General features: G+C 38.6%; 1 protein-coding gene across 1 annotated transcript; it reads left to right on the top strand.

Annotated features, from left to right (window-relative positions):
* Positions 1-17,871: 17,871 nt before the first annotated feature.
* On the top strand, positions 17,872-20,522 carry PTH (parathyroid hormone). The gene is made up of 2 exons (XM_029284872.1): positions 17,872-17,968; positions 18,804-20,522. Exons 1-2 carry the CDS (start codon positions 17,883-17,885, stop codon positions 19,054-19,056), a joined length of 339 nt encoding a protein of 112 aa, XP_029140705.1. The 5' UTR covers positions 17,872-17,882; the 3' UTR covers positions 19,057-20,522.
* Positions 20,523-25,474: the final 4,952 nt, after the last annotated feature.

The raw sequence follows: 25,474 nt of genomic DNA, 5'->3' as shown, positions 1-25,474 counted from the left end.
TTAAGCAGAATCACCAATCTCAACAAGCTTTCTACTATTCAAATGTGCATTCACTTTTCTCGCTTCTTCCATCCCCTTTGTGATGTAGGCTGATTACTGGGGTTTCACTTTGAGAACTGTGCTTCTACAAAACATTCCAGAAGTTGAGAATAACCGCTTCTGTAAATTCCAGCAACATTTTACCCCCCATCCCCATCCCCAAATACAATATTTTTAATGAGGCGTCTTTGGTCCAATAAGGCAACTTTTCAGTATCGATGCCTTCTTTTCAAAGGTAATGGATGTCCCATAGTTATTTGAATACATCACAACAATCCGGAACATTGACATGTTTTTTTACAAGTTCACATGTTGCAAGGTAAGGCGAGCACGTTATTTTTCTCACGTTAGCTTTCTAATCACTTACATTTCTGGCTTGCAGAACAGGCATGTTCTGGTAAGTTGAGTGCAGCGCAGATGGAACACTCCAGAAGTTTCTGTGATAAGGCAAGAAACAATATAGTCAAGAATGAATAAGTCCTGACTGAGGAGATGTTTCTGAGAGGGCATCTGCCCACATAGCAGGGAACATGTGTGACTTTCAAGACAGAAGACCAAAGACAGATTTCAGCCTGCCTGACACTGCTTCAGCAGTGGCCTGGGTAACAAGATGGGGGCTTCATTGTGATGACATGTCCTCAGCAAACAATTAGTGAGGTATCTTTGCATTGTGGTGGACAGTCAATGAGCCCATTGAAAAGTTAAATCAAATCTCTCCAGGTTGAATTTTGCACTTGGTGAGTTCATGAATATACAGTACACTCGTGTACTGTACTGTACCAAAGTGATTTCCTATTTCTAGGATCTTATTCAGTTTCATAATTTATCCTACAGTCTTGGCGTTTTCCAATAGGCTCTCTTCAGATCAGATGTGACTCTGCTTATTTTGCTAGCTCAGAGAAAGTCAGTCAGGTGCTGCCACCTGCTGAAGTTATAAAGCTATATATTGTTCAGCCAAATTTAGGATGTTGTTTCTTCTTATGGATCATCATGGCCACATATAAAAGTATGTAATTTTTTTCAGTTAAAAAAATGAGGTTGATGCTCACCATCTTCTGTGCAGAAGTCAATAGAAATTGCAGTTGAATTTTAGGTGCAATAGGACAATCTTCTCTCTTGCCTCTGAAGGCAACATCCTGTTACATGCTGGCAAAACAATGAAAGGGCTGCAGGGCTTTCAGGTTTTGTGGCTTTGGCTGGTTATTCTTCTATGTTTATATTCAAACAGTCAATATTCTTCCTGCCAGGGTCTGGGCATGAAGAGACAATATGCCTATAGAAGAAATCAGGTGCTGCCTACATGAACACGATTCCCTCATTTTACTTAATGGTACAGTACAGTACCCATTAGTGTTTGTTGAAATGGGGGAGGGGTTATACTTGATCAATGCTTTCTGATAAGCCTTGGATCTTTTTTCCTTCAAAATATATTTTTTAAAAATTGCTAGGATTCTGCTAATACTGGTATCCTAAGAATGTGCTGTACAAGTAAATGTATGCAAGTACAGAATTAGATAGATTAGATTAGATTAGATTAGATAGATAGATAGATAGATAGATAGATAGATAGATAGATAGATAGATAGATAGATAGATAGATAGATAGATAGATAGATAGATAGATAGATAGGCAGGCATGCATGCATGCAGGCATGCAGGTAGGCATGCATGCATGCAGGCAGGCAGTTACCAAGTAACTCCAGATGGCTAATGAGTATTAAAAACCTCAATACCAGAAAATGATAAAAATAAAATATAGCAAAGTAAGTTGAAATAAACATCAAGATAGGAAAGAGAAAGTAGGGAATCTGGAGGAAAGGTAGGTTTAAAATAACTGAGACAGTCAAAGAGAACATTTGGAGATGAATAATACTACTACAATATTCAAGAAGGACGAAGTCCTGCCTTGGTTTACGTACTGTGTTAAATCATGGTCTCTCTAACCATGTCCCATAAGTAATTTTGTAGAACATATTAAACGTCAATGGCTTGGGTTCTCACAGCATGTTCAGTCTAACCAAGGAAGCATATTGTTGCGTGGTGCAGGGTGTGAACTCAGCCATATGGTTCCTATGTAATTGTACATTACAGAGAAGAGCAACAAAGATGATTAGGAGACTGGAGGCTAAAATATATAAGGAACGGTTGCTGAAATTGGGTATGTCTAGTTTAATGAAGAGAAGGACGAGGGGGGACATGATAGCAGTGTTCCAATATCTCAGGAGTTGCCACAAAGAAGAGGGAGTCAAGCTATTCTCCAAAGCACCTGAAGGCAGGACAAGAAGCAACGAATGGAAACTAACCAAAGAGAGAAGCAACCTAGAACTAAGGAGAAACTTCCTGACAGTTAGAACAATTAACCAGTGGAACAACCTGCCTCCAGAAGCGGTGAATGCTCCAACACTGGAAGTTTTAAAGAAGAGACTGGACATTGTCTGAAATGGTATAGTGTTTCCTGCCTGAGCAAGGGGTTGGATTAGAAGACCTCAAAGATCCCTTCCAACTCTACTACTACTACTACTACTACTACTACTACTACTACTACTACTACTACTACTGTTGTTGTTGTTGTTGTTGTTGTTATTCACACATACAGGCATATTACCTGCTACTCTTTCCAATCAAAACTGGGGCAGTGAATCAAACCATAAATAGTTCCCAAACATTATTAAAATGCAAGTGCCAAAAATAATAAACTGATGCATTTCCACCCTAATATGTTAGAATCTAAACAATTAGACACTAACACACTAGAGACTACAGACCTTGGATACAGACCTTGAACCACCTGTGTTTCACTGTCACTGAATGGTCTAAAATGTTAAGGAATGCTGGTGACAAAGTAATAATCATACTGATTTAGTGAGCTAATACAGAACAGGGTCTTATTACATGACAAAAAGAAGGCAGGATCCACATCAGCAATAACAGCTGTCAATGTATCCTGCTTAAGCAATGTGAAGCATGAAAGTTATGCTGGGAAGTGTTTATGTTGAAAAAGCTGAGTTCAAAGAGACTCTTCAAACCTTGGGAATGGGAAAGTCTACACATAAACTAAAGCAAGGTAATAAACTATTGTACTAAGCACAATTAATATTATTATTGTAACATATATTCTCTCTGAACATATATGCTACATTATAGGACGGTCCATTTCACAACAGAAACAATAAAATTGTGATGAGTGAATGTGATTAAAGATTTCCTGATGGAAATGGTCTTAGTTGTACAGGTAGTCCTCAAGTTATGAAGGTAATGGAGCCTGCCCATTCCACTCGTAATCTGAGTACTCGTAGGGATGAATCTCGTACCTTGAATGAGATCACTCCCTGCTTTCGTCCATGCGTTTGCTAATCGAATATGTGGGCAAATGAGTGGTTCATTAAGTGCACTTGAGGTATCTTAGGGTGGGGAATGCCATGGGGGCCTAGTGATAGAACAGGCTTCCAAGGCCTCCCTGACCCACTAAGATACCGCATGCTTCCCCCTCCTTTCCTGCCACGCCAGACTCACCTTGCAAAAATCTGTCTCCTCTCTGCAGCGGTTTCTGCCTTTGAGGGAGAGGAGAGTCAATGGAAACTCCTGCATGCCGTAATATTGCGCGAGTTCAGGGATCCATCTTCTTTTGCAGGGAATGGGTGCCTGAACTCTTGCGAAATCGTGGATCTCAGAAACTTTCATTTTCAGTGCAAAAAGTGTTTGCGGCGCCTCTCTCCTGCTCCCCCCAACTCCTTTCTGCCACCACCAGAACACTTTTCACCCAGACGGAGACCTTGGGGAGACTGGAAGCTCCATCTGCATGCAAATGGGACACTTGAAAATGCAGCGATTTGCTTTGTTTTCAAGCACCCCATNGAGAAGAGCAACAAAGATGATTAGGGGACTGGAGGCTAAAACATATAAGGAACGGTTGCTGGAATTGGGTATGTCTAGTTTAACGAAGAGAAGGACGAGGGGGGACATGATAGCAGTGTTCCAATATCTCAGGGGCTGCCACAAAGAAGAGGGAGTCAAGCTATTCTCCAAAGCACCTGAAGGCAGGACAAGAAGCAACGGATGGAAACTAACCAAGGAGAGAAGCAACTTAGAACTAAAGAGAAATTTCCTGACAGTTAGAAAAATTAATCATTGGAACAACCTGCCTCCAGAAGTTGTGAATGCTCCGACACTGGAAGTTTTAAAGAAGAGACTGGACATTGTCTGAAATGGTATAGTGTTTCCTGCCTGAGCAAGGGGTTGGATTAGAAGACCTCAAAGATCCCTTCCAACTCTACTACTACTACTACTACTACTGTTGTTGTTGTTGTTATTCACACATACAGGCATATTACCTGCTACTCTCTCCAATCAAAACTGGGGCAGTGAATCAAACCATAAATAGTTCCCAAACATTATTAAAATGCAAGTGCCAAAAATAATAAACTGATGCGTTTCCACCCTAATATGTTAGAATCTAAACAATTAGACACTAACACACTAGAGACTACAGACCTTGGATACAGACCTTGAACCACCTGTGTTTCACTGTCACTGAATGGTCTAAAACGTTAAGGAATGCTGGTGACAAAGTAATAATCATACTGATTTAGTGAGCTAATACAGAACAGGGTCTTATTACATGACAAAAAGAAGGCAGGATCCACATCAGCAATAACAGCTGTCAATGTATCCTGCTTAAGCAATGTGAAGCATGACAGTTATGCTGGGAAGCGTTTATGTTGAAAAAGCTGAGTTCAAAGAGACTCTTCAAACCTTGGGAATGGGAAAGTCTACACATAAATTAAAGCAAGGTAATAAACTATTGTACTAAGCACAATTATTATTATTGTAACATATATTCTCTCTGACCTACTCCTGATAATCTGTCTTTGAACAGGTATGCTACATTATAGGACAGTCCATTTCACAACAGAAACAATAAAATTGTGATGAGTGAATGTGATTAAGGATTTCCTGATGGAAATGGTCTTAGTTGTACAGGTAGTCCTCAAGTTATGAAGGTAATGGAGCCTGCCCATTCCACTCGTAACCTGAGTACTCGTAGGGATGAATCTCGTACCTGGAATTAGATCACTCCCTGCTTTCGTCCATGCATTTGCTAATCGAATACGTGGGCAAATGAGTGGTTCATTAAGTGCACTTGAGGTATCTTAGGGTGGGGAATGCCGTGGGGGCCTAGTGATAGAACAGGCTCCCAAGACCTCCCTGACCCACTAAGATACCGCATGCTTCCCCCTCCTTTCCTGCCACGCCAGACTCACCTTGCAAAAATCTGTCTCCTCTCTGCAGCGGTTTCTGCCTTTGAGGGAGAGGAGAGTCAATGGAAACTCCTGCATGCCGTAATATTGCGCGAGTTCAGGCATCCATCTTCTTTTGCAGAGAATGGGTGCCTGAACTCTTGCAAAATCGTGGATCTCAGAAACTTTCATTTTCAGTGCAAAAAGTGTTTGCGGCGCCTCTCTCCTGCTCCCCCCAACTCCTTTCTGCCACCACCAGAACACTTTTCACCCAGACGGAGACCTTGGGGAGACTGGAAGCTCCATCTGCATGCAAATGGGACACTTGAAAATGCAGCGATTTGCTTTGTTTTCAAGCACCCCATTTGCTAACAGATGGAGCTTCCAGTCTCCCCAAGATCTTTGTTCAGGCAAAAAGTGTTTGAGCACTTATGGGGCACTTGGAAACGCTGTGATTTGCTGCATTTCCAAGAGTCCCAAAGGTGCTCACACACTTTTTATCCAAATGGAGACCTTGGGGAGACTGGAAGCTCTGTCTCTGTGAAAATGGAGGACTTGAAAATGCAGCAATTTTAAAAGGAGGTTTATGAAAAACAGCCATCTATCTATCTGTCTGTCTGTCCGTTCATCCGTCTGTCTGTCTGTCTGTCTGTCTGTCTGTCTGTCTGTCTGTCTGTCTGTCTGTCTATCTATCTATCTATCTATCTATCTATCTATCTATCTATCTATCTATCTATCTATCTATCTTTCATAGATATTATTTATCCATTTTCTCATATCTATTCTGGAGGATATGGGGTATTTTCATGTGTATTGAGCTTCTCAATAATGATCTTGTCCTATACAAATTCATTTAATCCAAATATTTGTTTTTATAGACCCTCACATCTGTTCCAACTTCTGAGCTTATTTCTGGAGAACAAAGAATAACCCACACCCCCAAAATGCAGAGGTTGTTTGATATAGTCAAGGTGACCTGTTAGTCACCTTCAAATGATAGCTTCATGGTTTATCCTAGATCGATATTGTTGATAAGAAGCCGATTGTCACATGAACACTAGCAAGATGTTATCCAAGTACTGTTGTTTAAAAGACATTTCAAGGTCCCATGCTTTCTGCAAAGCCTGCAGATGAACTGATAATTTCTGCCTAGATGTTCTGTAGATTGATGTGACAACACTGGATGATAATAAGCACAGAGGTGTTCTCTAAGGGAATTATACCAATTCACACTTTTTGTTCAAAACATAGTGTTCCTGAAATGACAAACTCAGCCATTTTTAGCCACTGTTACAAAATAATTATCTAGTAATCCTGTATTGTTCAAACTGAAATACTATTTATAAGAAAACTGTGAAAGCCAGGCAATTGAAAAATGTAGCATTTTATTTCAAGAAAACACACAAAATCACTCAACCATCATGACTACATCTTTAACAATATTCAGTAACTTTTTCAATACCTTATTTTTATGGAGATGTCAGTTTGATGGTCCTGCTGTGGCATGTCATCGCTTTCTTTTGAACCTCCAACAATAAAGTAAAAGTAGAAGAATAGCTTCATGGAGCTGGGGAGACTAACAGCACCAGTTGACATATATGCATTTCAACTCCACAATTATCCATTAGATCAGAGGTCCCTAATCCCCAGGTCCTGGACCAGCACCGGTCCACGACCCGCCAGGAACCGGTCCATGCAAGCAAGTGAAGCACTATCCACATGTGTGTGGGATCTAGGCAGCACACAAAACTACTACTACTCCCCTGTCTGTGGAAAAACTGCTCTCCACAGAACTGGTCCCTGGTGCCCAAAAGATTAGGGGTCGCTGTATTAGATAGCCTCCCATATTCGTTACCAAAAAAAGCATCAAGAAACGCAAGCTGATGACCAGAACTGATGATACCATTATATTGAGTCTCCCCACCCCCATGTACTATGCATAAGCACACAACTTCACTTGTTAGATGTCTGAATAACCCAAGTAGAATCAAAAAGAATATTTAAGTTTTTAAGTGGGAAAGGCTTAAACAGAGATAGAATAGGATATGCATGAGAATTGGAGAGACATAGGGGGGAGGGAAATGAGAGAGAAAAAGGAATCACTCTTGGAGAGGATGTTAGATTTTTGCAAAAAAAACACACCAGAAACCTTAATAGGGAATTAGAAACAGACCATCACCCTATGTGAATGCAAATTCTCTATCCTGAAAAATCTATTGTGATACAAGATCTACAGCCCTGTTAATTGCGTCTTCCGTTATGAAAACAGCTCAAGTGCGTAAGACAGGGATATCAGATCCCACAGCCTTTCTTAGTTAGCCTGGTGCCTTCAGAATTATTAATACTCCTAATTCTTAATCAAGAGGAGTTGGCAATTGGGAATTTATGGAGCTGAAGCTCAATAAATGTGGAGACTCATCTAGCTAGCATTTGTAAAAGAAAATAAAGTAATAGAGTAACAGTATCACTGAAGAATAGATTGCTGTTTTTGTTTTTCTATGAAGCCTGGGTACCTTTGAATAACAAGATAGAATAAAAGGTTGTATCTTTCCCACCCATTGCATCATTCTAGCCCATTATATTTCGGCATATCACGAACTCCAGAAAGGCAGGGGGAAAAAACCCCTCTAAGAACATAGCATAGCAAATTCAAGTGGAATGGCTGGGTTTCCAAGAATTCCTACCATTGCTTTAGACAAAATTCACATGGTTGGGAAACATGCCCTTTTTTTTCTTATGGTTAATTATTATCCTTCTTAACTACTATAATCTCATGACCATTTGCATTATTATTATAAAACTAGAATGAATTAAAAATTAAAAGTAAGCTAACAAAACCATCAACAATTAAAATGCGTTAAAATGCTGTTTTAAGGCCTTTATAAATATTTGAAATAAAGTCAGTTTTGTATATTTAATAGGGAATGTATCTCTTAGAAAAGGACTGTTATTTTCCCTCAAAGGCACTGACTGACTTTTTAATTAATTACAGATAGAAGAAAAGTGGGGACAAAGAAACTGCCTTGATCTCCTATAGAAATGATGCATCCAGCAAGCATGCAAACACACTGCAGATTATTAAAGTGGAATTGTTGAACTATAACTAAGAAAGAGAGTGGTCACTGGGTAATATTTTTATGGTTTTTGAGACTCATGAGAAAGGCAATGATGCCAGATCTAGGCTAGAAAAGTACAGTGAAAGTAAATCAGTCACATCTGGGCAGATGAGATAGATATGTAGGTAAAGCAGGTCCAGGAACCAAACTCAAAGCATGGATCACTTGGCGATAATGCAATATTTGTGTTGGACATTGTCTAGATTTCAGAAGAACCTAAGCTAAAGCTGGTTGTCTGAGTGAGTTATGCAAGTTCACCCAATGGGGACAATTGATGTGTCAATACATTATACAAACTCAGAAGATTGGGTTAAAAATTGAATAAATCATGGTTTACTGGAAGTCAATATCATGCAAAGTGCTGATATTTATGATTGAAGACCTTTGGACAGAGGACACTGGCAAACAGTATCTTAGGTAGATCCAGGAGAGTTCTGAGGGTTGAAGCTATTCCTGCTGAAACAACTGATTTCTTTCAAGTAACTCACTGAAGCCAAGTGAATTTTGGTTGAGAAATACAATCTGTAATGTGGCCACTTTCACTTCTTATGAAGAGCTGTCTCAATAAGCCTTTGTCAATGTTGCAATATTAGACCATTGCAAGATTAGGAAAATGGACTTTCTGGTGGAACCATGAATCAAAGGATAATACTATTTCCTCTGGACAGGAAGTTCCTAAAAAATGGAAGCATCAACTTCTTCATTTTTTGTTGCACAGCGATTAGTCCAAAGATCTACAATGTACGTGTTGAGAACCTTTCTGCAATATTCCTCAGGATGCAGAATAAATTGAATGGCAGACATAATTCTCTTCTAACTTCACATAGCCACTTAAAATTCCCCAGCATCTGTTACCAGAGGCAGCTATCTCACTTTGCCTTATGACAGAGGCAGGCTGAGCAATAATTAGACATAAAAACTCTGCCCTTACATTTTTTTTAATTCAGTGCTATAGGATAAAATATAACTTATGAATCTTCACTTGCTGTTGTGAGCCAGTCACTTGTATGGCATAAGTATCTATTAGCATATGTTGAGCTAATGAACACTTATCTTTGTCCCTAACAGCATACCTCCAGCATGTAAATAAATACAATTGGAAGTAAGACCCTTAATGTATGTGGGTCTTTGGATTGTGTCACATATTTACAGCGTCTCAGTAATGGTTTTGTGACTGCACAATGGCTTTCCTGCTACTGATCACTAAGGTATGTCTCTGAGACAAATAAGATGACATTTATCTTCATAACTTTAATTGCATTCTTCTAGACAACTCCATCCTGCCTGGGATTCCTCTCATTGTTATGATGACATAACCAAGGCTTCAGAACCACTATGTAATGCTGTATGTAGCTCATGAAGAGAAGGCGTGAAATAGCATACAAAAGGCAGAGTGATTCATACACCAACTAGTCTTCAGAATATGGCCTATCCATTGCACTTATACATAACCAGCACAAATAATTTGGAGTATGCGGGATCTGGAATGAGGTAGTTATGAGCTGGATTCAAATACAATTTATTGCATTTTGTTCCTATTGAAATCAGTGAGACAAACCATGATAAATCATGTCCTGATTTACCAGAGATTCATAACTAGAATTAATAAGCCATCAGATAAAAAGTGTAATTCCTGGATTTATAGTCAGTTGTTGGAATATGACATTTGTATGTTTCCAGTGAAGTAAATGTGATTCTTAGCTCTTGCACAGTTTATACCTTCCTTAACTACAAGCCTCCATTGAGGCCAGGTGATAATAAATAAAAAGATTCAAGATTGCAATATAAAGGAGGAAATCAAATATTCAAAAATAACTATACAACACTTTTTGAAGATGCTCATGTACTTGGTATGTGTGCTGCTGGCAATCACTTGGTGCACTCCCCATGCTGCAAGAATATTGTAGTATGTTCGAGATACAAACCTGGGTAATTGCCATCTGGAAGATGGGCTGAAGTACAGAGCCCATAGATAGGAAACTATGTTCTGTCACATTTGTGCTATGCTGAGATATTAATTTATATTTTGATCTTATTCTCCTTCACTTGTAGGGAACTGAAATTGTCACTGATTCTTTTTTTGATGAAAAACATTCTGGTATAATTTTGAAGGATAAGGGTGAAAGATCATGATGCCTAAGAATTTGGTGTAAGGTGTATCATTCTAAGAAGTCTTGCTTTCATAGTGCAATCAGGTTTTCAGCAATCTGAGGTTCCCTGGCTTTCCATATTTCCATTATATGCTAAATGAGACACCTATCACAGGATTTCTTCAGGTTAGCAAGCAAAATGGCTGTGAGATGGGAAATTAATGCCTAACAGAAATATAACAATATTAATTAACTATCATGGTAATCAAGCAAGACCAATAACTCTATCAAAAGAAGCTCTGAAATAACCTAAGAGTGAAACAGAATAACAGAGATTTCTTTTACCAGGGAGATATCCTTCAGGAAATGGATGGCCTAATTTAAACAGAAAAATTGAAAGAGGAAACAATAGAATGTTTCTTTAGAAAATATTTGTTCAGTTAACCTTCTTCCTTGTTTAGTGCACAAACATGCTGATGTTTGGCAGCACTCTTAATACATGTCTTATTTTAGAATTCAAAAGTATAAAATCATCTTTGGTAAATACTTGATAAACACTTACTGAGATGCTTATTAGGAGTCTTTTAGTACAAAAGTACTTGTGTGGTGTTTATCTTTCATCAAGAGGCTTCTTTTAGCTGCTAGCGTAGTGAAAAAGACACCTGAGGCTGTATCATGATGATTATGCCATTGACTAGGCATGCTGCTATGGTATTTAAGAAACCACAAATCTTGTCAATCAAACGAAGATCTAAAGGTTTACTGGCAATCTTCAGATTTCATTGTGTCAGGAGAGAAACATTCCTTAGACTCTTTTAGCATTATTACCTCACTACAATAATCCACTGTGTCACCATTTACTAGTTGCTATTTTCAGGGAAGTAGTGAATCTACTAAATATATTAGTAAATGCACTTAAGCCTTCGAAGAAAGCAAAAGAGCTCCTCCACAAGCTGTAATCAACCTACTACCTTAGAGCTTATAAGATATCTATCAACAAATGAAAGTGTTCCTGATCCTATTATAAGCAAGGAACAGAGATGAGAATTTCTAACTTTCAAGAGATAGGTAATCTTTGTTAGCAAGTGCCTTGGATGACAATCATTTGCAAATTCAACAGTAGTAATAAACAACAGCAAACTTTATAATTAAAAAATCATTTTCTGGTCAATGAATGCCATACATTTCTGAACCTGAGAACAGCATGTGCCAAAGTGAGAGTAATGCTAGCATTGCTGCATAAGAATTTTTTTTTTTAAGTGAGACAACAGCAACCAGCAATCTTTGCAGGATCTCTCTTTTTTCCTCTGTCATGTGGTTCGCTTAGCGGCCATGTTGCTAAGTGACCATTTCACAGAAACAAATTGCAGTTGCTAAATGAGAACTACCTGTATTGATGAACTACCATCATGTCTAGCTATAATGCTCAGTGTTGAGTGAACAATAATCGGAAAGCCATGATTTCTTGGTCTTTGAAAGACACCATCACTTTCTAAGTATCCCAAATTAGTAAGCAAAGCACTGGAAAACTGGAAAAAAAATAAGATGCACAGCTAGCTGTATTTGATACAGTAGGAAGACAATCTACGTCAGCATGAATGGTACTTTCTTCTATCACTTGGTATTGAATAGCTGCATGTCTGTGCATCTTTCTTACAGGGCAATGGCAGCAACATTTTGTCATGCTTTGCTGCACATGTGAAGGTTAGCGAAGGATAGCTGCTCATCTTTTCAGTGGGAAAAGTCTTTGTCAGCTCTTTCTCTTCTAGTGGGTAGCCAGCATCGTCATGCCCTGTCACCACCACCTTCTACAAATTCCTGATGCCCGGAGCTGGTACATTCAAGAATCAAGCCAATGTCATCATTATAACGTTTATTGTACATCTTCACATATTATTATAGATTATAGATAAACAAACAGCGGGCTCAAAGAGATGCAATGATAAGATACAGTATGTTGTGCATATCAGCTGTTTTTAATACCAAAGTGGTTTTTTCTGGACACTCACAGAAATTTAAGACAAGAGATAATGATGCCGGAGGGTCTCCTGACCAAGCAGAAGTTAATTTATGATTGTCACATTCAATATGAACCTTTTCTAGTCATATACTCTCCATGGGTTTTTTTTCAGGCTTTCTTATCTACTAAACATATGTGTTTTTTTCCAATGGAAGACACTGCACTTAGACCTAAAGTGATTTTTTTTTTCAAACAAGAGTCCTTTTAAGGAAATAAAACACATTCATGCTGAATCAATGTGTAAAAGTGAATGTCTGGAGGCTGCATTGCCAAGAATGCTCCTCCATCTAATACATGTGAGGTCACTGGAGATATCTGCAAGAAGGAAACGTTGGCCTGCAGCATCCACATAATCTGAATGATGGAGACTCTTTTGTATACTGAATAAAATGTACAAGTCTTCCTTACTGCAAGGGCTTGAAATAAACACACAGCTACCGTATCATAGATGGGAGCAAGTGGGTGCACATAATGTTAGGGTTAGGCAGCAGGCTAGAAACCAGAAGCTGTGAGAGCCGGCTGAGTGAACTTGGGCCAGTCATTCTCTCTCAGACCAACTCACCTCACTGGGTTGTTGTTATGGGGAAAATAGGAGGAAGGTGTGTTGGATATGTTCACCACCTTGGGTTATTTGTAAAAATAATAAAGGTGGGATATAAATAAATAGTTGCGGCCCTCATCTCATTCATACAGAAATGCAACAAATGATGGTTGCTTCTGAATAAGGTGAACATTCTGCTCATCTATCTGCCTTTCCATCTTTAATATTAATGTACCTGATATATGACTTGCATTCTATAAAATAAGGGCAAAATTTGAAATAGCTTTTCTGTTGCACGAAGAGAAAACATTGTCTTTTATATTCCTTCTAGCGTAATAGGACAATTATTGGCACCATTCACAGGTAAACTGTTACCTGTTCAAACCCTGCATCTTCTTTATTTATCTGGTGAATCTTACAAATAAATCATGGGAATAGTCTTGTCCTGCTGCATTCACTAATTTGTAAGCAATGATACAGCATCATATGAGCAAAATGTTCCAAAAATCTTATTTTTTCACAAAGCACTACCGTACTATAGCTCTACAATAAGCTATGCTGGAGTCTAACTAGAAAAATAAAGCTTTTGAACATAAGAATTTGCTTGCAGAATTGAGGCACTGTCTCAAATAAGTAAATCAGGCCACCTGTTGCAGGAGAAAACAAGCAAGCATAAACCTATTTTATTTTTATTTTTGTTTGGGGTGGAGGGCTCAGCAATTAATCTTTGAGGAGTGCATTCTACAAGCCTCTACAATCTACAGTCTACAAATTATTATCTTAAACAGTTTCATCTGGGTATATATTTGTCCGAGAGAAAGTATATATCTATTAATAATGTATTTCTTTGAATACAGAAACCGAAGTTGGATGTCTGCCAATCATAGCAATGTCCATGTTTGTACTTAAAGTGATGCCCAATTGTGATTAATTAATTAAGCTGGATTTACAGGACTTCAAGGTTTGTCTCTGATTTGTAAAATTCCCGCGGAATGTTAATTTTCCCAATTTGAATAGAGTAAATTTGATAACACACTGAATAAAGATTCCTGCAGCAGACCATTCATGTTCTTGAACCTTGATAACCCCGCCAAAAAAGGTTAGCCTTTAGTCATCCCAGGATTCATTAACATTTAAAGCTGATCTTCATTACTTAATTGACATAATTTCTTTATATGCATTTTTTCCAACCTTAAACTCAGATTCTCTAAAAGTCAAACTCTTGTGAAGTTTCCCAGGTTACTGTATTTTGCCCTAAACCTTTTTTCTCTATTCTTTCAATGCCCCATTAACAAAAGCACATGATGGGTGGTACATCAAGGTCAGGGGTGTGTTCGAAAAGTGACATCAACAAAAGGAGACAATAAAAGGGCTCCTTAGCTACTGAGAAGTTCTATTTAAAGTTACATTTAAGGAGTCTTCTAGACCAATTAAGCAGTCTTCAAATCAACTTCTGCTTGCTGAGACTTATCTAAAGGAAGAACCAACTTAAAAGCTATTTGGTAAGAATACTCTGTTTTATTTTGAAAGTTAATTTTCATGTATGTGGATAAAAGAAATGTAGATAGGAATATGAACTATCCAAATTATATTTATGTTTAGGTGGGTAGTAAAAATGCATGTACAGAAACTGTAAATCGCTTAATATTTTATTTAGCATTGCTATAGCACCTTTATAAAAAGTTATCTGAGAACACACATTTCATTGCCAATCAAAATTACACTGGAATTTATAACTGGATTCAGAGTTAAAGTTACATTTTACTTCTTGAATACTTGTCAGCTTTTCTGTTCTTCCCCGAGATACTCAAATGGCTTTGTCAATAAAATTTCTAGTGATAATAATTGGTTTATGATGCTTTCAAGAACAATTTTTTGATGCCTACACATTTTCCAGAAGGAAAAAATAAATCAAAATGCCTCCTACAGCTAACATAGGAAGATTATGAAAGGAAAAAAGATGCTGCAGTTTCATTTACAGCACAATGAATTTCTAAATGATGGTAGGTTTGTGTTAGGGACAAAATTGGTTTGACTGCTCCAGTCAAATCAATGATTCCCAGTCATCGTTCAGTATCAACGTTTATCCAGGACAGGCAAGTTGCAGCCCTTGTGCCAAACTGGATCATCCTACCTGATTTATGCTGCCCTTCTACCACGAATAGCCATTTAATAATTAAGTGAACACCTATTTTTTTTCATTTGAAATCAAAAATACCTCAGTAACAACAGTTACTGTTCTTTTATGCCCGTGAATTTAGTTCTGACTTTGATTAATTTACTTCATATACAGGAGGTTAAATATGTCAAATTGTTCATTCATTGGACTGACTTAGTTGTTAAGATTAAAATTAATAGGTCTAAGTGGCAGATGGGAAATGCTTCTATATATCCAAGAACATTCATGCAGTATTCAGCATATGATTTTGAACATCCTGTTTAGGATGCTTTCCCCCTGCTCCCACTTTTATCCATACTGGATTAAAACATCTCAAAGCCATCTCTTAAGTTTTATCTCCCTGGAAGCACAAGATTATCTGTCAAGTGAAAATCAGTTCTGTCTAGTTAACATGAGATAAATTAACACAGCTGTTAAAGCAACCATATGACTGCATCATTATGTTTTAAAACTACAGGATCCATTTAAGTCATGCAATCAAGAAATTCATTTTGGGTCTACGAACCCTAATTTTACCAAAACCAAGATAATCCCTTATTGGCAATAAATAAAAAGATTTTGAGAAAAAATAAATTGTTCTTCAATAAATGCATAACTTATGTAAGAAATTCAGTAGAACAAAATGTGGCGATATCTGCAAACTTTCAATAAGACTGAAAGAATTATCCATGAAAACAACATAGAAGCGTAGCAGATAAATAACGGGAACCTTATTAATTCCACACTTTGTATGTTTCCTGAGAACAACTGGCTGCTGTTGGAAAGAAAATGGGAGACAAGACATATCTATGGTTTGATACAGAAGAGTAGGGTTTATTGAAAGTATTCTGCCAATGTGATTTCCACTATATAATTTCATCAGAATTAGTGGATTAGCCATCTCTTAATTAATGAAAAGATGCCGAATGAGTTCTCTTTTGTTATGTATGATGATGCAGATCTGCACCAATGTAGAGCAAACTAGGATATACATAAGAGGGATTTGGAGAAGAGAAAGTCCCATGACCTGATTGAAAAACTGTTTGAATTGACATTTGCTATTGCTTAAATATGTATATATTTGCCTGACTAATCACGCCAAGGCTTATTCTAGTTCAGCATTTTGCTCCTCACAGTAGTCAACTAGATGTCTTTGGGGTGCATGATCTTAGGAGATGGAGATGGGCCTTTCTACCTTTGTTCCCCTGCAAGGGATAGATGAAGGCAAATTTCTCTTCCTCCCCAAAAAACCCTTGGAAGTAATATTGCATTATCAAGATTTGCCAAGATATAATAGACATATTACCCATGGATTTATCAAATCCCCTTTTAGAGTGATTCAAGTGGCCACCAGGTCTTGTGAGTTAATTATACACTGCGTGAAGTACTTTCTTTTGTCAATTTTAAATTTATTTCTTGTTAGGGATGACCTCTGATCCTACTGGTTTCAGAAAAGAGAGCCAAAATTATCCTTGTCTTCTTTCTGCTTGCCATGCAGGATTTTGCATACTTTGCTCATATTCCATCTCAAACTCCTTTTTACTAGGCCAGACATTCTAGGCTTTTCTCATAAGGAAGGTATTCAAGCTCTCTGATCGTTTTGGTTGCCTATTTCTTTTGGGTTTTTTCAGCTACTGCATCCTTTTCCAAATTTAGTCAACAGAACTGTACAGAGTATTTTATTGGTGACTGGAAGCCTCTAATGGACTTTTTGTGTAAACATGAAAAAATGAATTTGTGATCTATGGTTTTGATGATTAGAAAAGATAGATTATAGAAAGAAGAAGAAAATTATGTAACTTTGGAGAAAAAGGTTAAAATATATTTGTACACATAATTGCTGTGAAGACTATCGGAAGCCACTTCCTTATATCTTTTTTCTTTCTTTTCTATTTTTCTTCAAGTTCTTTCTTTCTTGTTGCCTTTTCTTTTCTTTTTTATATTATTTCTTGTTAGTTTTTAATCTTCTATAAACATTTTGTTAAAAAATACACACACATACAGTATGTACATAGTATTGCATAGGTGATATTATTAATAGCTTTACTGTATATCTTGTCTTTATTCTGAACAACTCAAGATATGTTCTGCCTCCTATTTTTTCCATAGCTGTTATGGGATGGCATGGACTGAGACCAAGTTACCCAGCCACCTTCCATGCATAAAGGAGGATTTCTAATCTTAACTATATGCTGTCCAATATGGAATTAAAGAGTTAATGAAATAGAGATGAGTTTCTAAACTGTGGTCCTTGTCATACTTGCTGACTTCCAAATCTATTTGGATGGAGTGATATGAGATGTGGAAATTATTAAACCTGCTAAAAGCACTTCATATTTATTTAATGTGGATATAGCAGGAGATAAAGAAAGATAAGGAATATGATGGATAAACATTTATAGTTGCTGACTCAATCTAAATTATTGGCAGCAATACAAACACCATATATTGTTATCTTTTATAAAGACAGAGGCACTAAGGTAGGGGAATATAAATCATAGCAAATGTTAGATAAATATTTGTGATTAATTTAACCCCCAATTCTCTCCTTTCTTCTTATTACATGATGAAACACAATTCCCTTTTATAAATAATTCTCCCATCGTTTCTACAATTTTGATTATACTATTCAGAATAATTTTAATCTGTGAAAATGTATTTTGACTTTTCTTTCAGTTAACATGACTTCAATCAGGGATATGATTAAATCTGCATTCATTTTATATGCTGTCTGTTTCTTCATAAATTCTGATGGAAAAGCTGTGATGTAAGTATATAACTAAGCTATATCTTTTATGGGAAAGTGACAAGTGTTGAGGAGCAACAAAAACAAAGTTTAATCTCTGGTGTTCAGTTGCAGTATAGTTAGTGCTATTTTTCACCTTTAAAGCCTTTTAAGGTGTAGCATTGGACATCATGTTGCTAGAATCAAATCTGCTTGTCCAGTCCTAACACCCAATGTCTTTGCTAAAATGCCTTTCTTATGAAAAGGTGGAACAGTAGGGTGAGCAGAACGGTATCTCCATCAGAACCCCCAAGCTCTTAAACAGGTTCCCTTAGAGGTACCCTGGACTGTCTTTTTATATTCCATAAGCCACTTCAAAGTACTCATTAAACTTATGTTCAGGTCAAAGCATTTATATGTGCTGCAGCGCTTGTACATGAAAATATATTGTTCTTTTTATTTGCTATTGTTTCTGCATTGCTTTGTGTTCACTGGTCAAAGTATGAAATGGGAAATAATATAAATATTATAAATAAATAGTATTCTGAATCCCCCAGTGACCCATTGGATACACTGTGAAAGATCATGTAGAAATGAAAATTCTGTCTTCTGTTATTTCTCTCTAGCAGCTAGCATTTTAAGTATGCCGAGATAACAGAATTGCCATTTTTGGAGTGGTTTTTCTCAGAAATCTTTTCCATTCTGTTAAGATCTGAATAGATCGCTTCTCCCACCAAACCTATCAGTTTTCCAAATGCCCTCTCCCCCTAATTACACTGGGTCACAATTATTGTGACTATGCAGAATTAAAGGTCTAGCGCTAGCCTCTTTGCTACTCCAAGAGGTTATTGCCTTTTCTCCTCTTTCTTCATTACAGGAAGAGGTCTGTAAGTGAAGTACAGATAATGCATGACTTGGGGGAACACCTACATTCAGCAGACCGGCAAAACTGGCTCCTTGAGAAACTGCAAACTGTGCATCATGAACCTGAGGCCGTTGAAGAAACTAAGCCCCGAGAAGCGAGGAGTTGGAGACTGCGCCCCGATCACGTGAAGCCGAAGGTGCAAAAGAAACCAAAGGATTGGAACAAAGGTTATAAAGATATCGCCTTCAAAACCAAGCCACAGTGAAAGTGTCATAGCCTCTCTTTCCAATTCAGTAGTAATGAGCAATTAGGGCATTTTATTATTTATTATTTATAAAACAAGGATGTCTAGGAGGATATCTGCATAATGTCACCTCTTGAAAATTTGATGTACTTATTTTGTGCATTTTTTCCCATTGCCTATTGTCAGTGGATCCCATGTCTTACACTGTTTCTTCAGTTGTCCCTGTAGCTTACAAGATGAATTGTGAGATCACATTGAGTAATCTACATTACTAACTATTGGGGTTTCCAAAGGCTAAATGAGAAAGGCCTTTTCCTGGTGATATGTTTTTTTTATTGCTTTAGATGCTTCATTTCCAGATTTAGCACATTAACATATCATACTAACAAAGGAATGCATAGATCCTGGTAATTCTATTTAGGTTACTTTACAGAAGGTGACAATGCAAGAAAGATATGCAGTAGCAACAACTGGGGCCTTGTCCTTGGAGAATCATGCCTTAATCACTTTTTAAAATCCTAACACAATGAAAATTATTTAAGGGTTAGGTTCAAATGCCTATTTTATCTCAAGGGGAACATGTTATTTCATAACGTTGAAACCTGAAATACCACCTGGATATGGAGAAACATGCAGTTGTACATGCATATCTCTTCATACTTTTACAATATATAGCTATTTCAACAATGACATGATTGGGTAGTAGCCCCTAATCATTCAAACAACCAATTGCACAACCCTATAAAAGAACTTTCAAGTTACATGAATCTGAAGTGAATCTGAAATTTTGGTAATTTATGTAGAAATCTATTTTGAAGTTGTGAATCCACACATAATTTCTTGGTCACAGAACTTAGTGGAACTAACAGTATGGATAATAAAGACAGTATGGATGGGCTCAAGCACACAAGGAGCCATAAAACATGCTAGTCACTGCATTTATTCCAGTTGAACTAGGGTAGCTTTTTTAAACATGAGAATTATACTCTCTATTGATTTACCCAATATGGTCTCTATATTCCTTTCTCTTAGATTTTCATTTCAGACATTCTGCAAAAGTTGGTTAATAAATAATAAATAATATAAAAATATGTTCACCATTTTAGTCTAGAAGTGAATAATCTGATAATCATTTTGCTGCATCTGCAACTGATGTTCTGGCTTCTTAAAAGCCTCTGGCAAAGTTTTTAACTTGAGTCAGAATATTCTATTGTACTTTAAGTGACTTGATCTGACAACAAGGAATTACTGTAATAATGACCCTTGAATCTGCAGAAATCTACATCGCATTCAGTAGTATTCCATGGGAACAGGGTTCAGATGTGACATATTGTGTGTTTATGGAAGCAAGACTTTAAAAATGCACCTTTTATTTATTCTTTTGTTGTATGTTCACATCTTCTTTACACAAATTCAATTTAATTCCTTTATAACTGTATCTTGCTAATGCCTTATCAAATAAATGGACCAAAAGCTATTGGACAGTAGTAGTTAAAAAGCACAACTCTTCAGCATTTCTGTCATTATTTGTATGATTTTTCTTCTAATACAAAACAATGAAATAATTTAGCTGAATTCACTAACAAAGAACGTATTGCTATTTGCCTGACACACCGAAGCACCGACAGTCCAGGATTTGGCCTAAGGCGCTCTTTAAATATGGCTTGTTATTTAATGATTTAGTGTATGCAAGAGTTTCCGGCTTTGCAGACCGACGGGGTGGGGGGTGGGATGGTTCCATATGTTGACAAGTGGGTGCCGCTCCATTTGCGTGAGTGGTGTGCATACATGCCTGTCGCTTGTACCAATGGAGCACGCACATGCTCACCCATTGCTTGCACAAGTGGGGATAAACACGCACATGTGTGGGCTTGCCTGCTGCTTCCGTGGCCCGGTTCCAAACAGCTCACGGCCCAGGGGTTGGGGACCATTGGTGTATGCAAACCTAGAAAATTGGATTCAGTGAAACAATATTAGTCATGAGTGTGCATGGTATATGAATATAGTCACCATGCTGTTCAAACTTGAAATAGCTGCCATTTTGGTCTCCATTTATTCAAATTCTGTGATGTATAACAACCTTTATAGCATTTAGCAAAAAAGATCTAATGTGGGAGCGTTTAACACTGGAACATCAGGGAGCTAAAAAAAAAAAACCCATTAAATGTGTCAAGGGGTGGGCTGTAGGGTGCGCTATGCAAACACAACTGTAGAAAGATCTATCATAGGTAGTCCTTGAATTAGAACCACAATTGCACTGGAGTTTCCATTGCTAAGGGAAGTGGTCATAAAGCAGATAATGTGACAATGTCTCTTAGCAACAGCAATCCTAGCACTCCCTTTTGTCATCGTAACTCCAGCATGGGTTGTTAAGCAGAAAGTGAAGGAGCCCCAGGTAAGGAGTTGAGGTGATGCAGGAGATGGGGAGGCTACAAACAGGCAATGCACTATTTTTTGGGGTGGGTGGGTTGCAGTACAACACAAACTCACGGAGGCCAGGAAAAGATGGTGCGGGATGACTGTGTGTATGTGTGTGACTACAAGGTGGCAAGAGAAAGAATATGCTAGGGCTTCTTGGCTCACCATTTACAGCCCAGCCATGCAGGATAAATCTGCTGTGTCTCCAGAAAGGACCAAAAGTGTAGCATAAAGCTGCCACACCCAGGAAATGCCAAGTGTGGCACAAAACTGCCGTGCTCTGGGAAGTGCCAAGAGCACGGTGCAAAGCTTTGCCCAAAAAGTGTTACCCAACCCATCCATTCTCGCTATCCCACACTCCCAGCTGATCTTTGCCATCTGCTTCCTCCCACTGCTGACCTCCCTCCCACTTGCTTCCCCAGCATCTTTATGAGGCAGCTGCCGGTCAAGGGAGGCCATCTTCCCCTGGTCTAGCACACTCTTCGGAAAAAGGCAGACGCCACATCCTTGCAATAACTTCCGAAGACCTCAGAAGCTTTCCAAAGGCTTTCAAAAGCATTGCACAGATGGGATGCACTAGTATTTGGAGAATGGCATGGGCAATTTGAAGAATGGTGCCAATGGCCACGGGAAGAAGGCCTGGCATGGTTAGCACTGCCTTGCAGTGAGAGGATGATGCCATAGGTCAGCTGGGTGTAGCAAGGTTTGGGGTTTGAGGTGGCATTTCTCGGTGGCAGCAGCAGTGCTGGTGCTGAAATAGAGGTCTGGGGGCAGTAACACCTGGCTGGTCCCAAGCCTCTATTTCAATCCCTCTGCTGCCAAATGCTGCTATGTAGGATAGTCAAAAGAGCACAGAATGGTGCAGATACGTGATTGAGGGGATCTGGAGAATCCATGTGGTTGTAAGGATGGGTGGGCAGTCAAGCACACTAATTTTGATCACTTCACTGTGGTGGGTACTTCAATGGTTGTAACTTTGTGGACCAGTCATAACTCACTTTTTTCCAGCATCATAGTAACTTTGAATGGTTGCTGAATGAATGTTTGTAAATTAAAGGCTACCAGTACAGTATAAAACAGAGGTCCCCAACCTTTTGGGCACCAGGGACTGGCTCCGTGGAGAGAAGTTTTTCCGCGGACCGGAGGGTGCGTGGTTTTGTGTGCTGCCTGCATCTCACGGATGAGGCTTTGCTTGTTTGTGTGGCCCAATTACTGGCATGCCGCAGCCCGGTACTGTTCTATGGACCAGGGATTGGGGACCCCTGGTATAAAACACAATGACCAGAAATACTTATATCTTACAATTCACGCCACTAGAGGGAGCTATGAAAGCTTTAAAAATAAAGTATCACTCTCGGATATTTTATTTCTACTTCGTACATCAAATGGCTGGACGTAAAGGAAAGTAGTTGGCTTAATCTGAAGGAAACTGGTCAGCAGCAATACAGTGGAAAAATCTGTGTATCAAAAATGGTACTTCCTTTCTCTTTAAGAATTGCAAATTTAATCACAAATTTAGATTCAAAGTTGGCCAAACTGTTTCTAAACAGAATTATATTAATTTATGATTGTACTACATTTATGGACAAATTTTCTACTGAAGAATACAAGACAGTTTCTATTTGAAAAGAAGGATTGGGTTCATGGAATACTCAGTGTTGAAATGGAGTTATCTGGCTTGTTTGTGGCTGTGTTTGTATAAAGCCCGCTCTCAGATAACCCCGAGTACAGGTAGTCCTCAAATTAGAACCACAATTGAGCCCAACATTTCTGTTGCTAAGCGAGACAGTTGATAAATGAGTTTTGCCTCATTTTGCCACCTTTCTTGCCACAGTTACATGAATCACTGCAGTTGTTAAGTGGCTAAGTGACTTTGGCTTCCCCATTGACTTTGCTTGTCAGATGGTCACAAACGGTGATCACATGACCCTGGGACACTAATCTGTCATAAATGAGTCAGTTGCCAAGTGACTGAATTTTGATCACATGAACATGGGGATGCTGCAACAGTTGTGTGAAAAAAATTTCAGTGCCATTGTAACTTCGAATGGTCACTAAACACACTGCTATAAGTCAAGGACTACCTGTACATCACATTCATTTGTACAGGTAGAACAAAGTGTTAATTTAACATTTTTCTAGAGCCTCTGAATACAGAGACATGGGTTAAAGCAACTCTGTCTCCTCTCTTCTGTCCTCCATGAGTGTGCTAGTTAGTGAAACAGCCCAGAAAGTCTTGTAGTTNTAAAAATATGTTCACCATTTTAGTCTAGAAGTGAATAATCTGATAATCATTTTGCTGCATCTGCAACTGATGTTCTGGCTTCTTAAAAGCCTCTGGCAAAGTTTTTAACTTGAGTCAGAATATTCTATTGTACTTTAAGTGACTTGATCTGACAACAAGGAATTACTGTAATAATGACCCTTGAATCTGCAGAAATCTATATCGCATTCAGTAGTATTCCATGGGAACAGGGTTCAGATGTGACATATTGTGTGTTTATGGAAGCAAGACTTTAAAAATGCACCTTTTATTTATTCTTTTGTTGTATGTTCACATCTACTTTACACAAATTCAATTTAATTCCTTTATAACTGTATCTTGCTAATGCCTTATCAAATAAATGGACCAAAAGCTGTTGGACAGTAGTAGTTAAAAAGCACAACTCTTCAGCATTTCTGTCATTATTTGTATGATTTTTCTTCTAATACAAAACAATGAAATAATTTAGCTGAATTCACTAACAAAGAACATATTGCTATTTGCCTGACACACCAAAGCACCAACAGTCCAGGATTTGGCCTAAGGCGCTCTTTAAATATGGCTTGTTATTTAATGATTTAGTGTATGCAAGAGTTTCCGGCTTTGCAGACCGGCAGGGTGGGGGATGGGATGGTTCCACATGTTGACAAGTGGGTGCCGCTCCATTTGCGTGAGTGGTGTGCATACATGCCTGTCGCTTGTACCAATGGAGCACGCACATGCTCACCCATTGCTTGCACAAGTGGGGATAAACACACACGTGTGGGCTTGCCTGCTGCTTCCGCAGCCCGGTTCCAAACAGCTCACGGCCCAGGGGTTGGGGACCACTGGTGTATGCAAACCTAGAAAATTGGATTCAGTGAAACAATATTAATCATGAGTGTGCATGGTATATGAATATAGTCGCCATGCTGTTCAAACTTGAAATAGCTGCCATTTTGGTCTCCATTTATTCAAATTCTGTGATGTATAACAACCTTGATAGCATTTAGCAAAAAAGATCTAATATGGGAGTGTTTAACACTGGAACATCAGGGAGCTAAAAAAAAAACCCCATTAAATGTGTCAAGGGGTGGGCTGTAGGGTGTGCTATGCAAACACAACTGTAGAAAGATCTATCATAGGTAATCCTTGAATTAGAACAATTGCACTGGAGTTTCCATTGCTAAGGGAAGTGGCCATAAGCAGATCATGTGACAATGTCTCTTAGCAACAGCAATCCTAGCACTCCCTTTTGTCATCGTAACTCCAGCATGGGTTGTTAAGCAGGAAGTGAAGGAGCCCCAGGTAAGGAGTTGAGGTGATGCAGGAGATGGGGAGGCTACAAACAGGCAATGCACTATTTTTTGGGGGGGGGGTTGCAGTACAACACAAACTTATGGAGGCCAGGAAAAGATGGTGCGGGATAACTGTGTGTATGTGTGTGACTACAAGGTGGCAAGAGAAAGAATATGCTAGGGCTGAGGGGCTTCTTGGCTCACCATTTACAGCCCAGCCATGCAGCATAAATCTGCTGTGTCTCCAGAAAGGACCAAAAGTGTAGCATAAAGCTGCCACACAAATTTTTAGGGGGATCAAGGGTGGTGGGGAGGGGGGAGGATCACCTTAGGTCAGGACCAGCCATGTCTGAGGGTTGCGGTGTAGAAAGGGTGGGGGGGGAGGGTGGGGGGTTGAAGGAGGAGGGAGGCATTAGTACGGTCAGTGGGAGAGGCAGATATGGCGGGAGCAGGGGACCATATCGGGTTAGGGGAGCACGCA

The sequence above is a fragment of the Protobothrops mucrosquamatus genome, unplaced genomic scaffold, assembly GCF_001527695.2.
Source record: "Protobothrops mucrosquamatus isolate PMUCROS unplaced genomic scaffold, P.Mucros_1.0 scaffold1047, whole genome shotgun sequence".
Classification (NCBI taxonomy): domain Eukaryota; kingdom Metazoa; phylum Chordata; class Lepidosauria; order Squamata; family Viperidae; genus Protobothrops; species Protobothrops mucrosquamatus.
The sequence above is the reverse complement of the archived record's forward strand: the minus strand, read 5'-3'. Positions and strand labels throughout refer to the sequence as shown.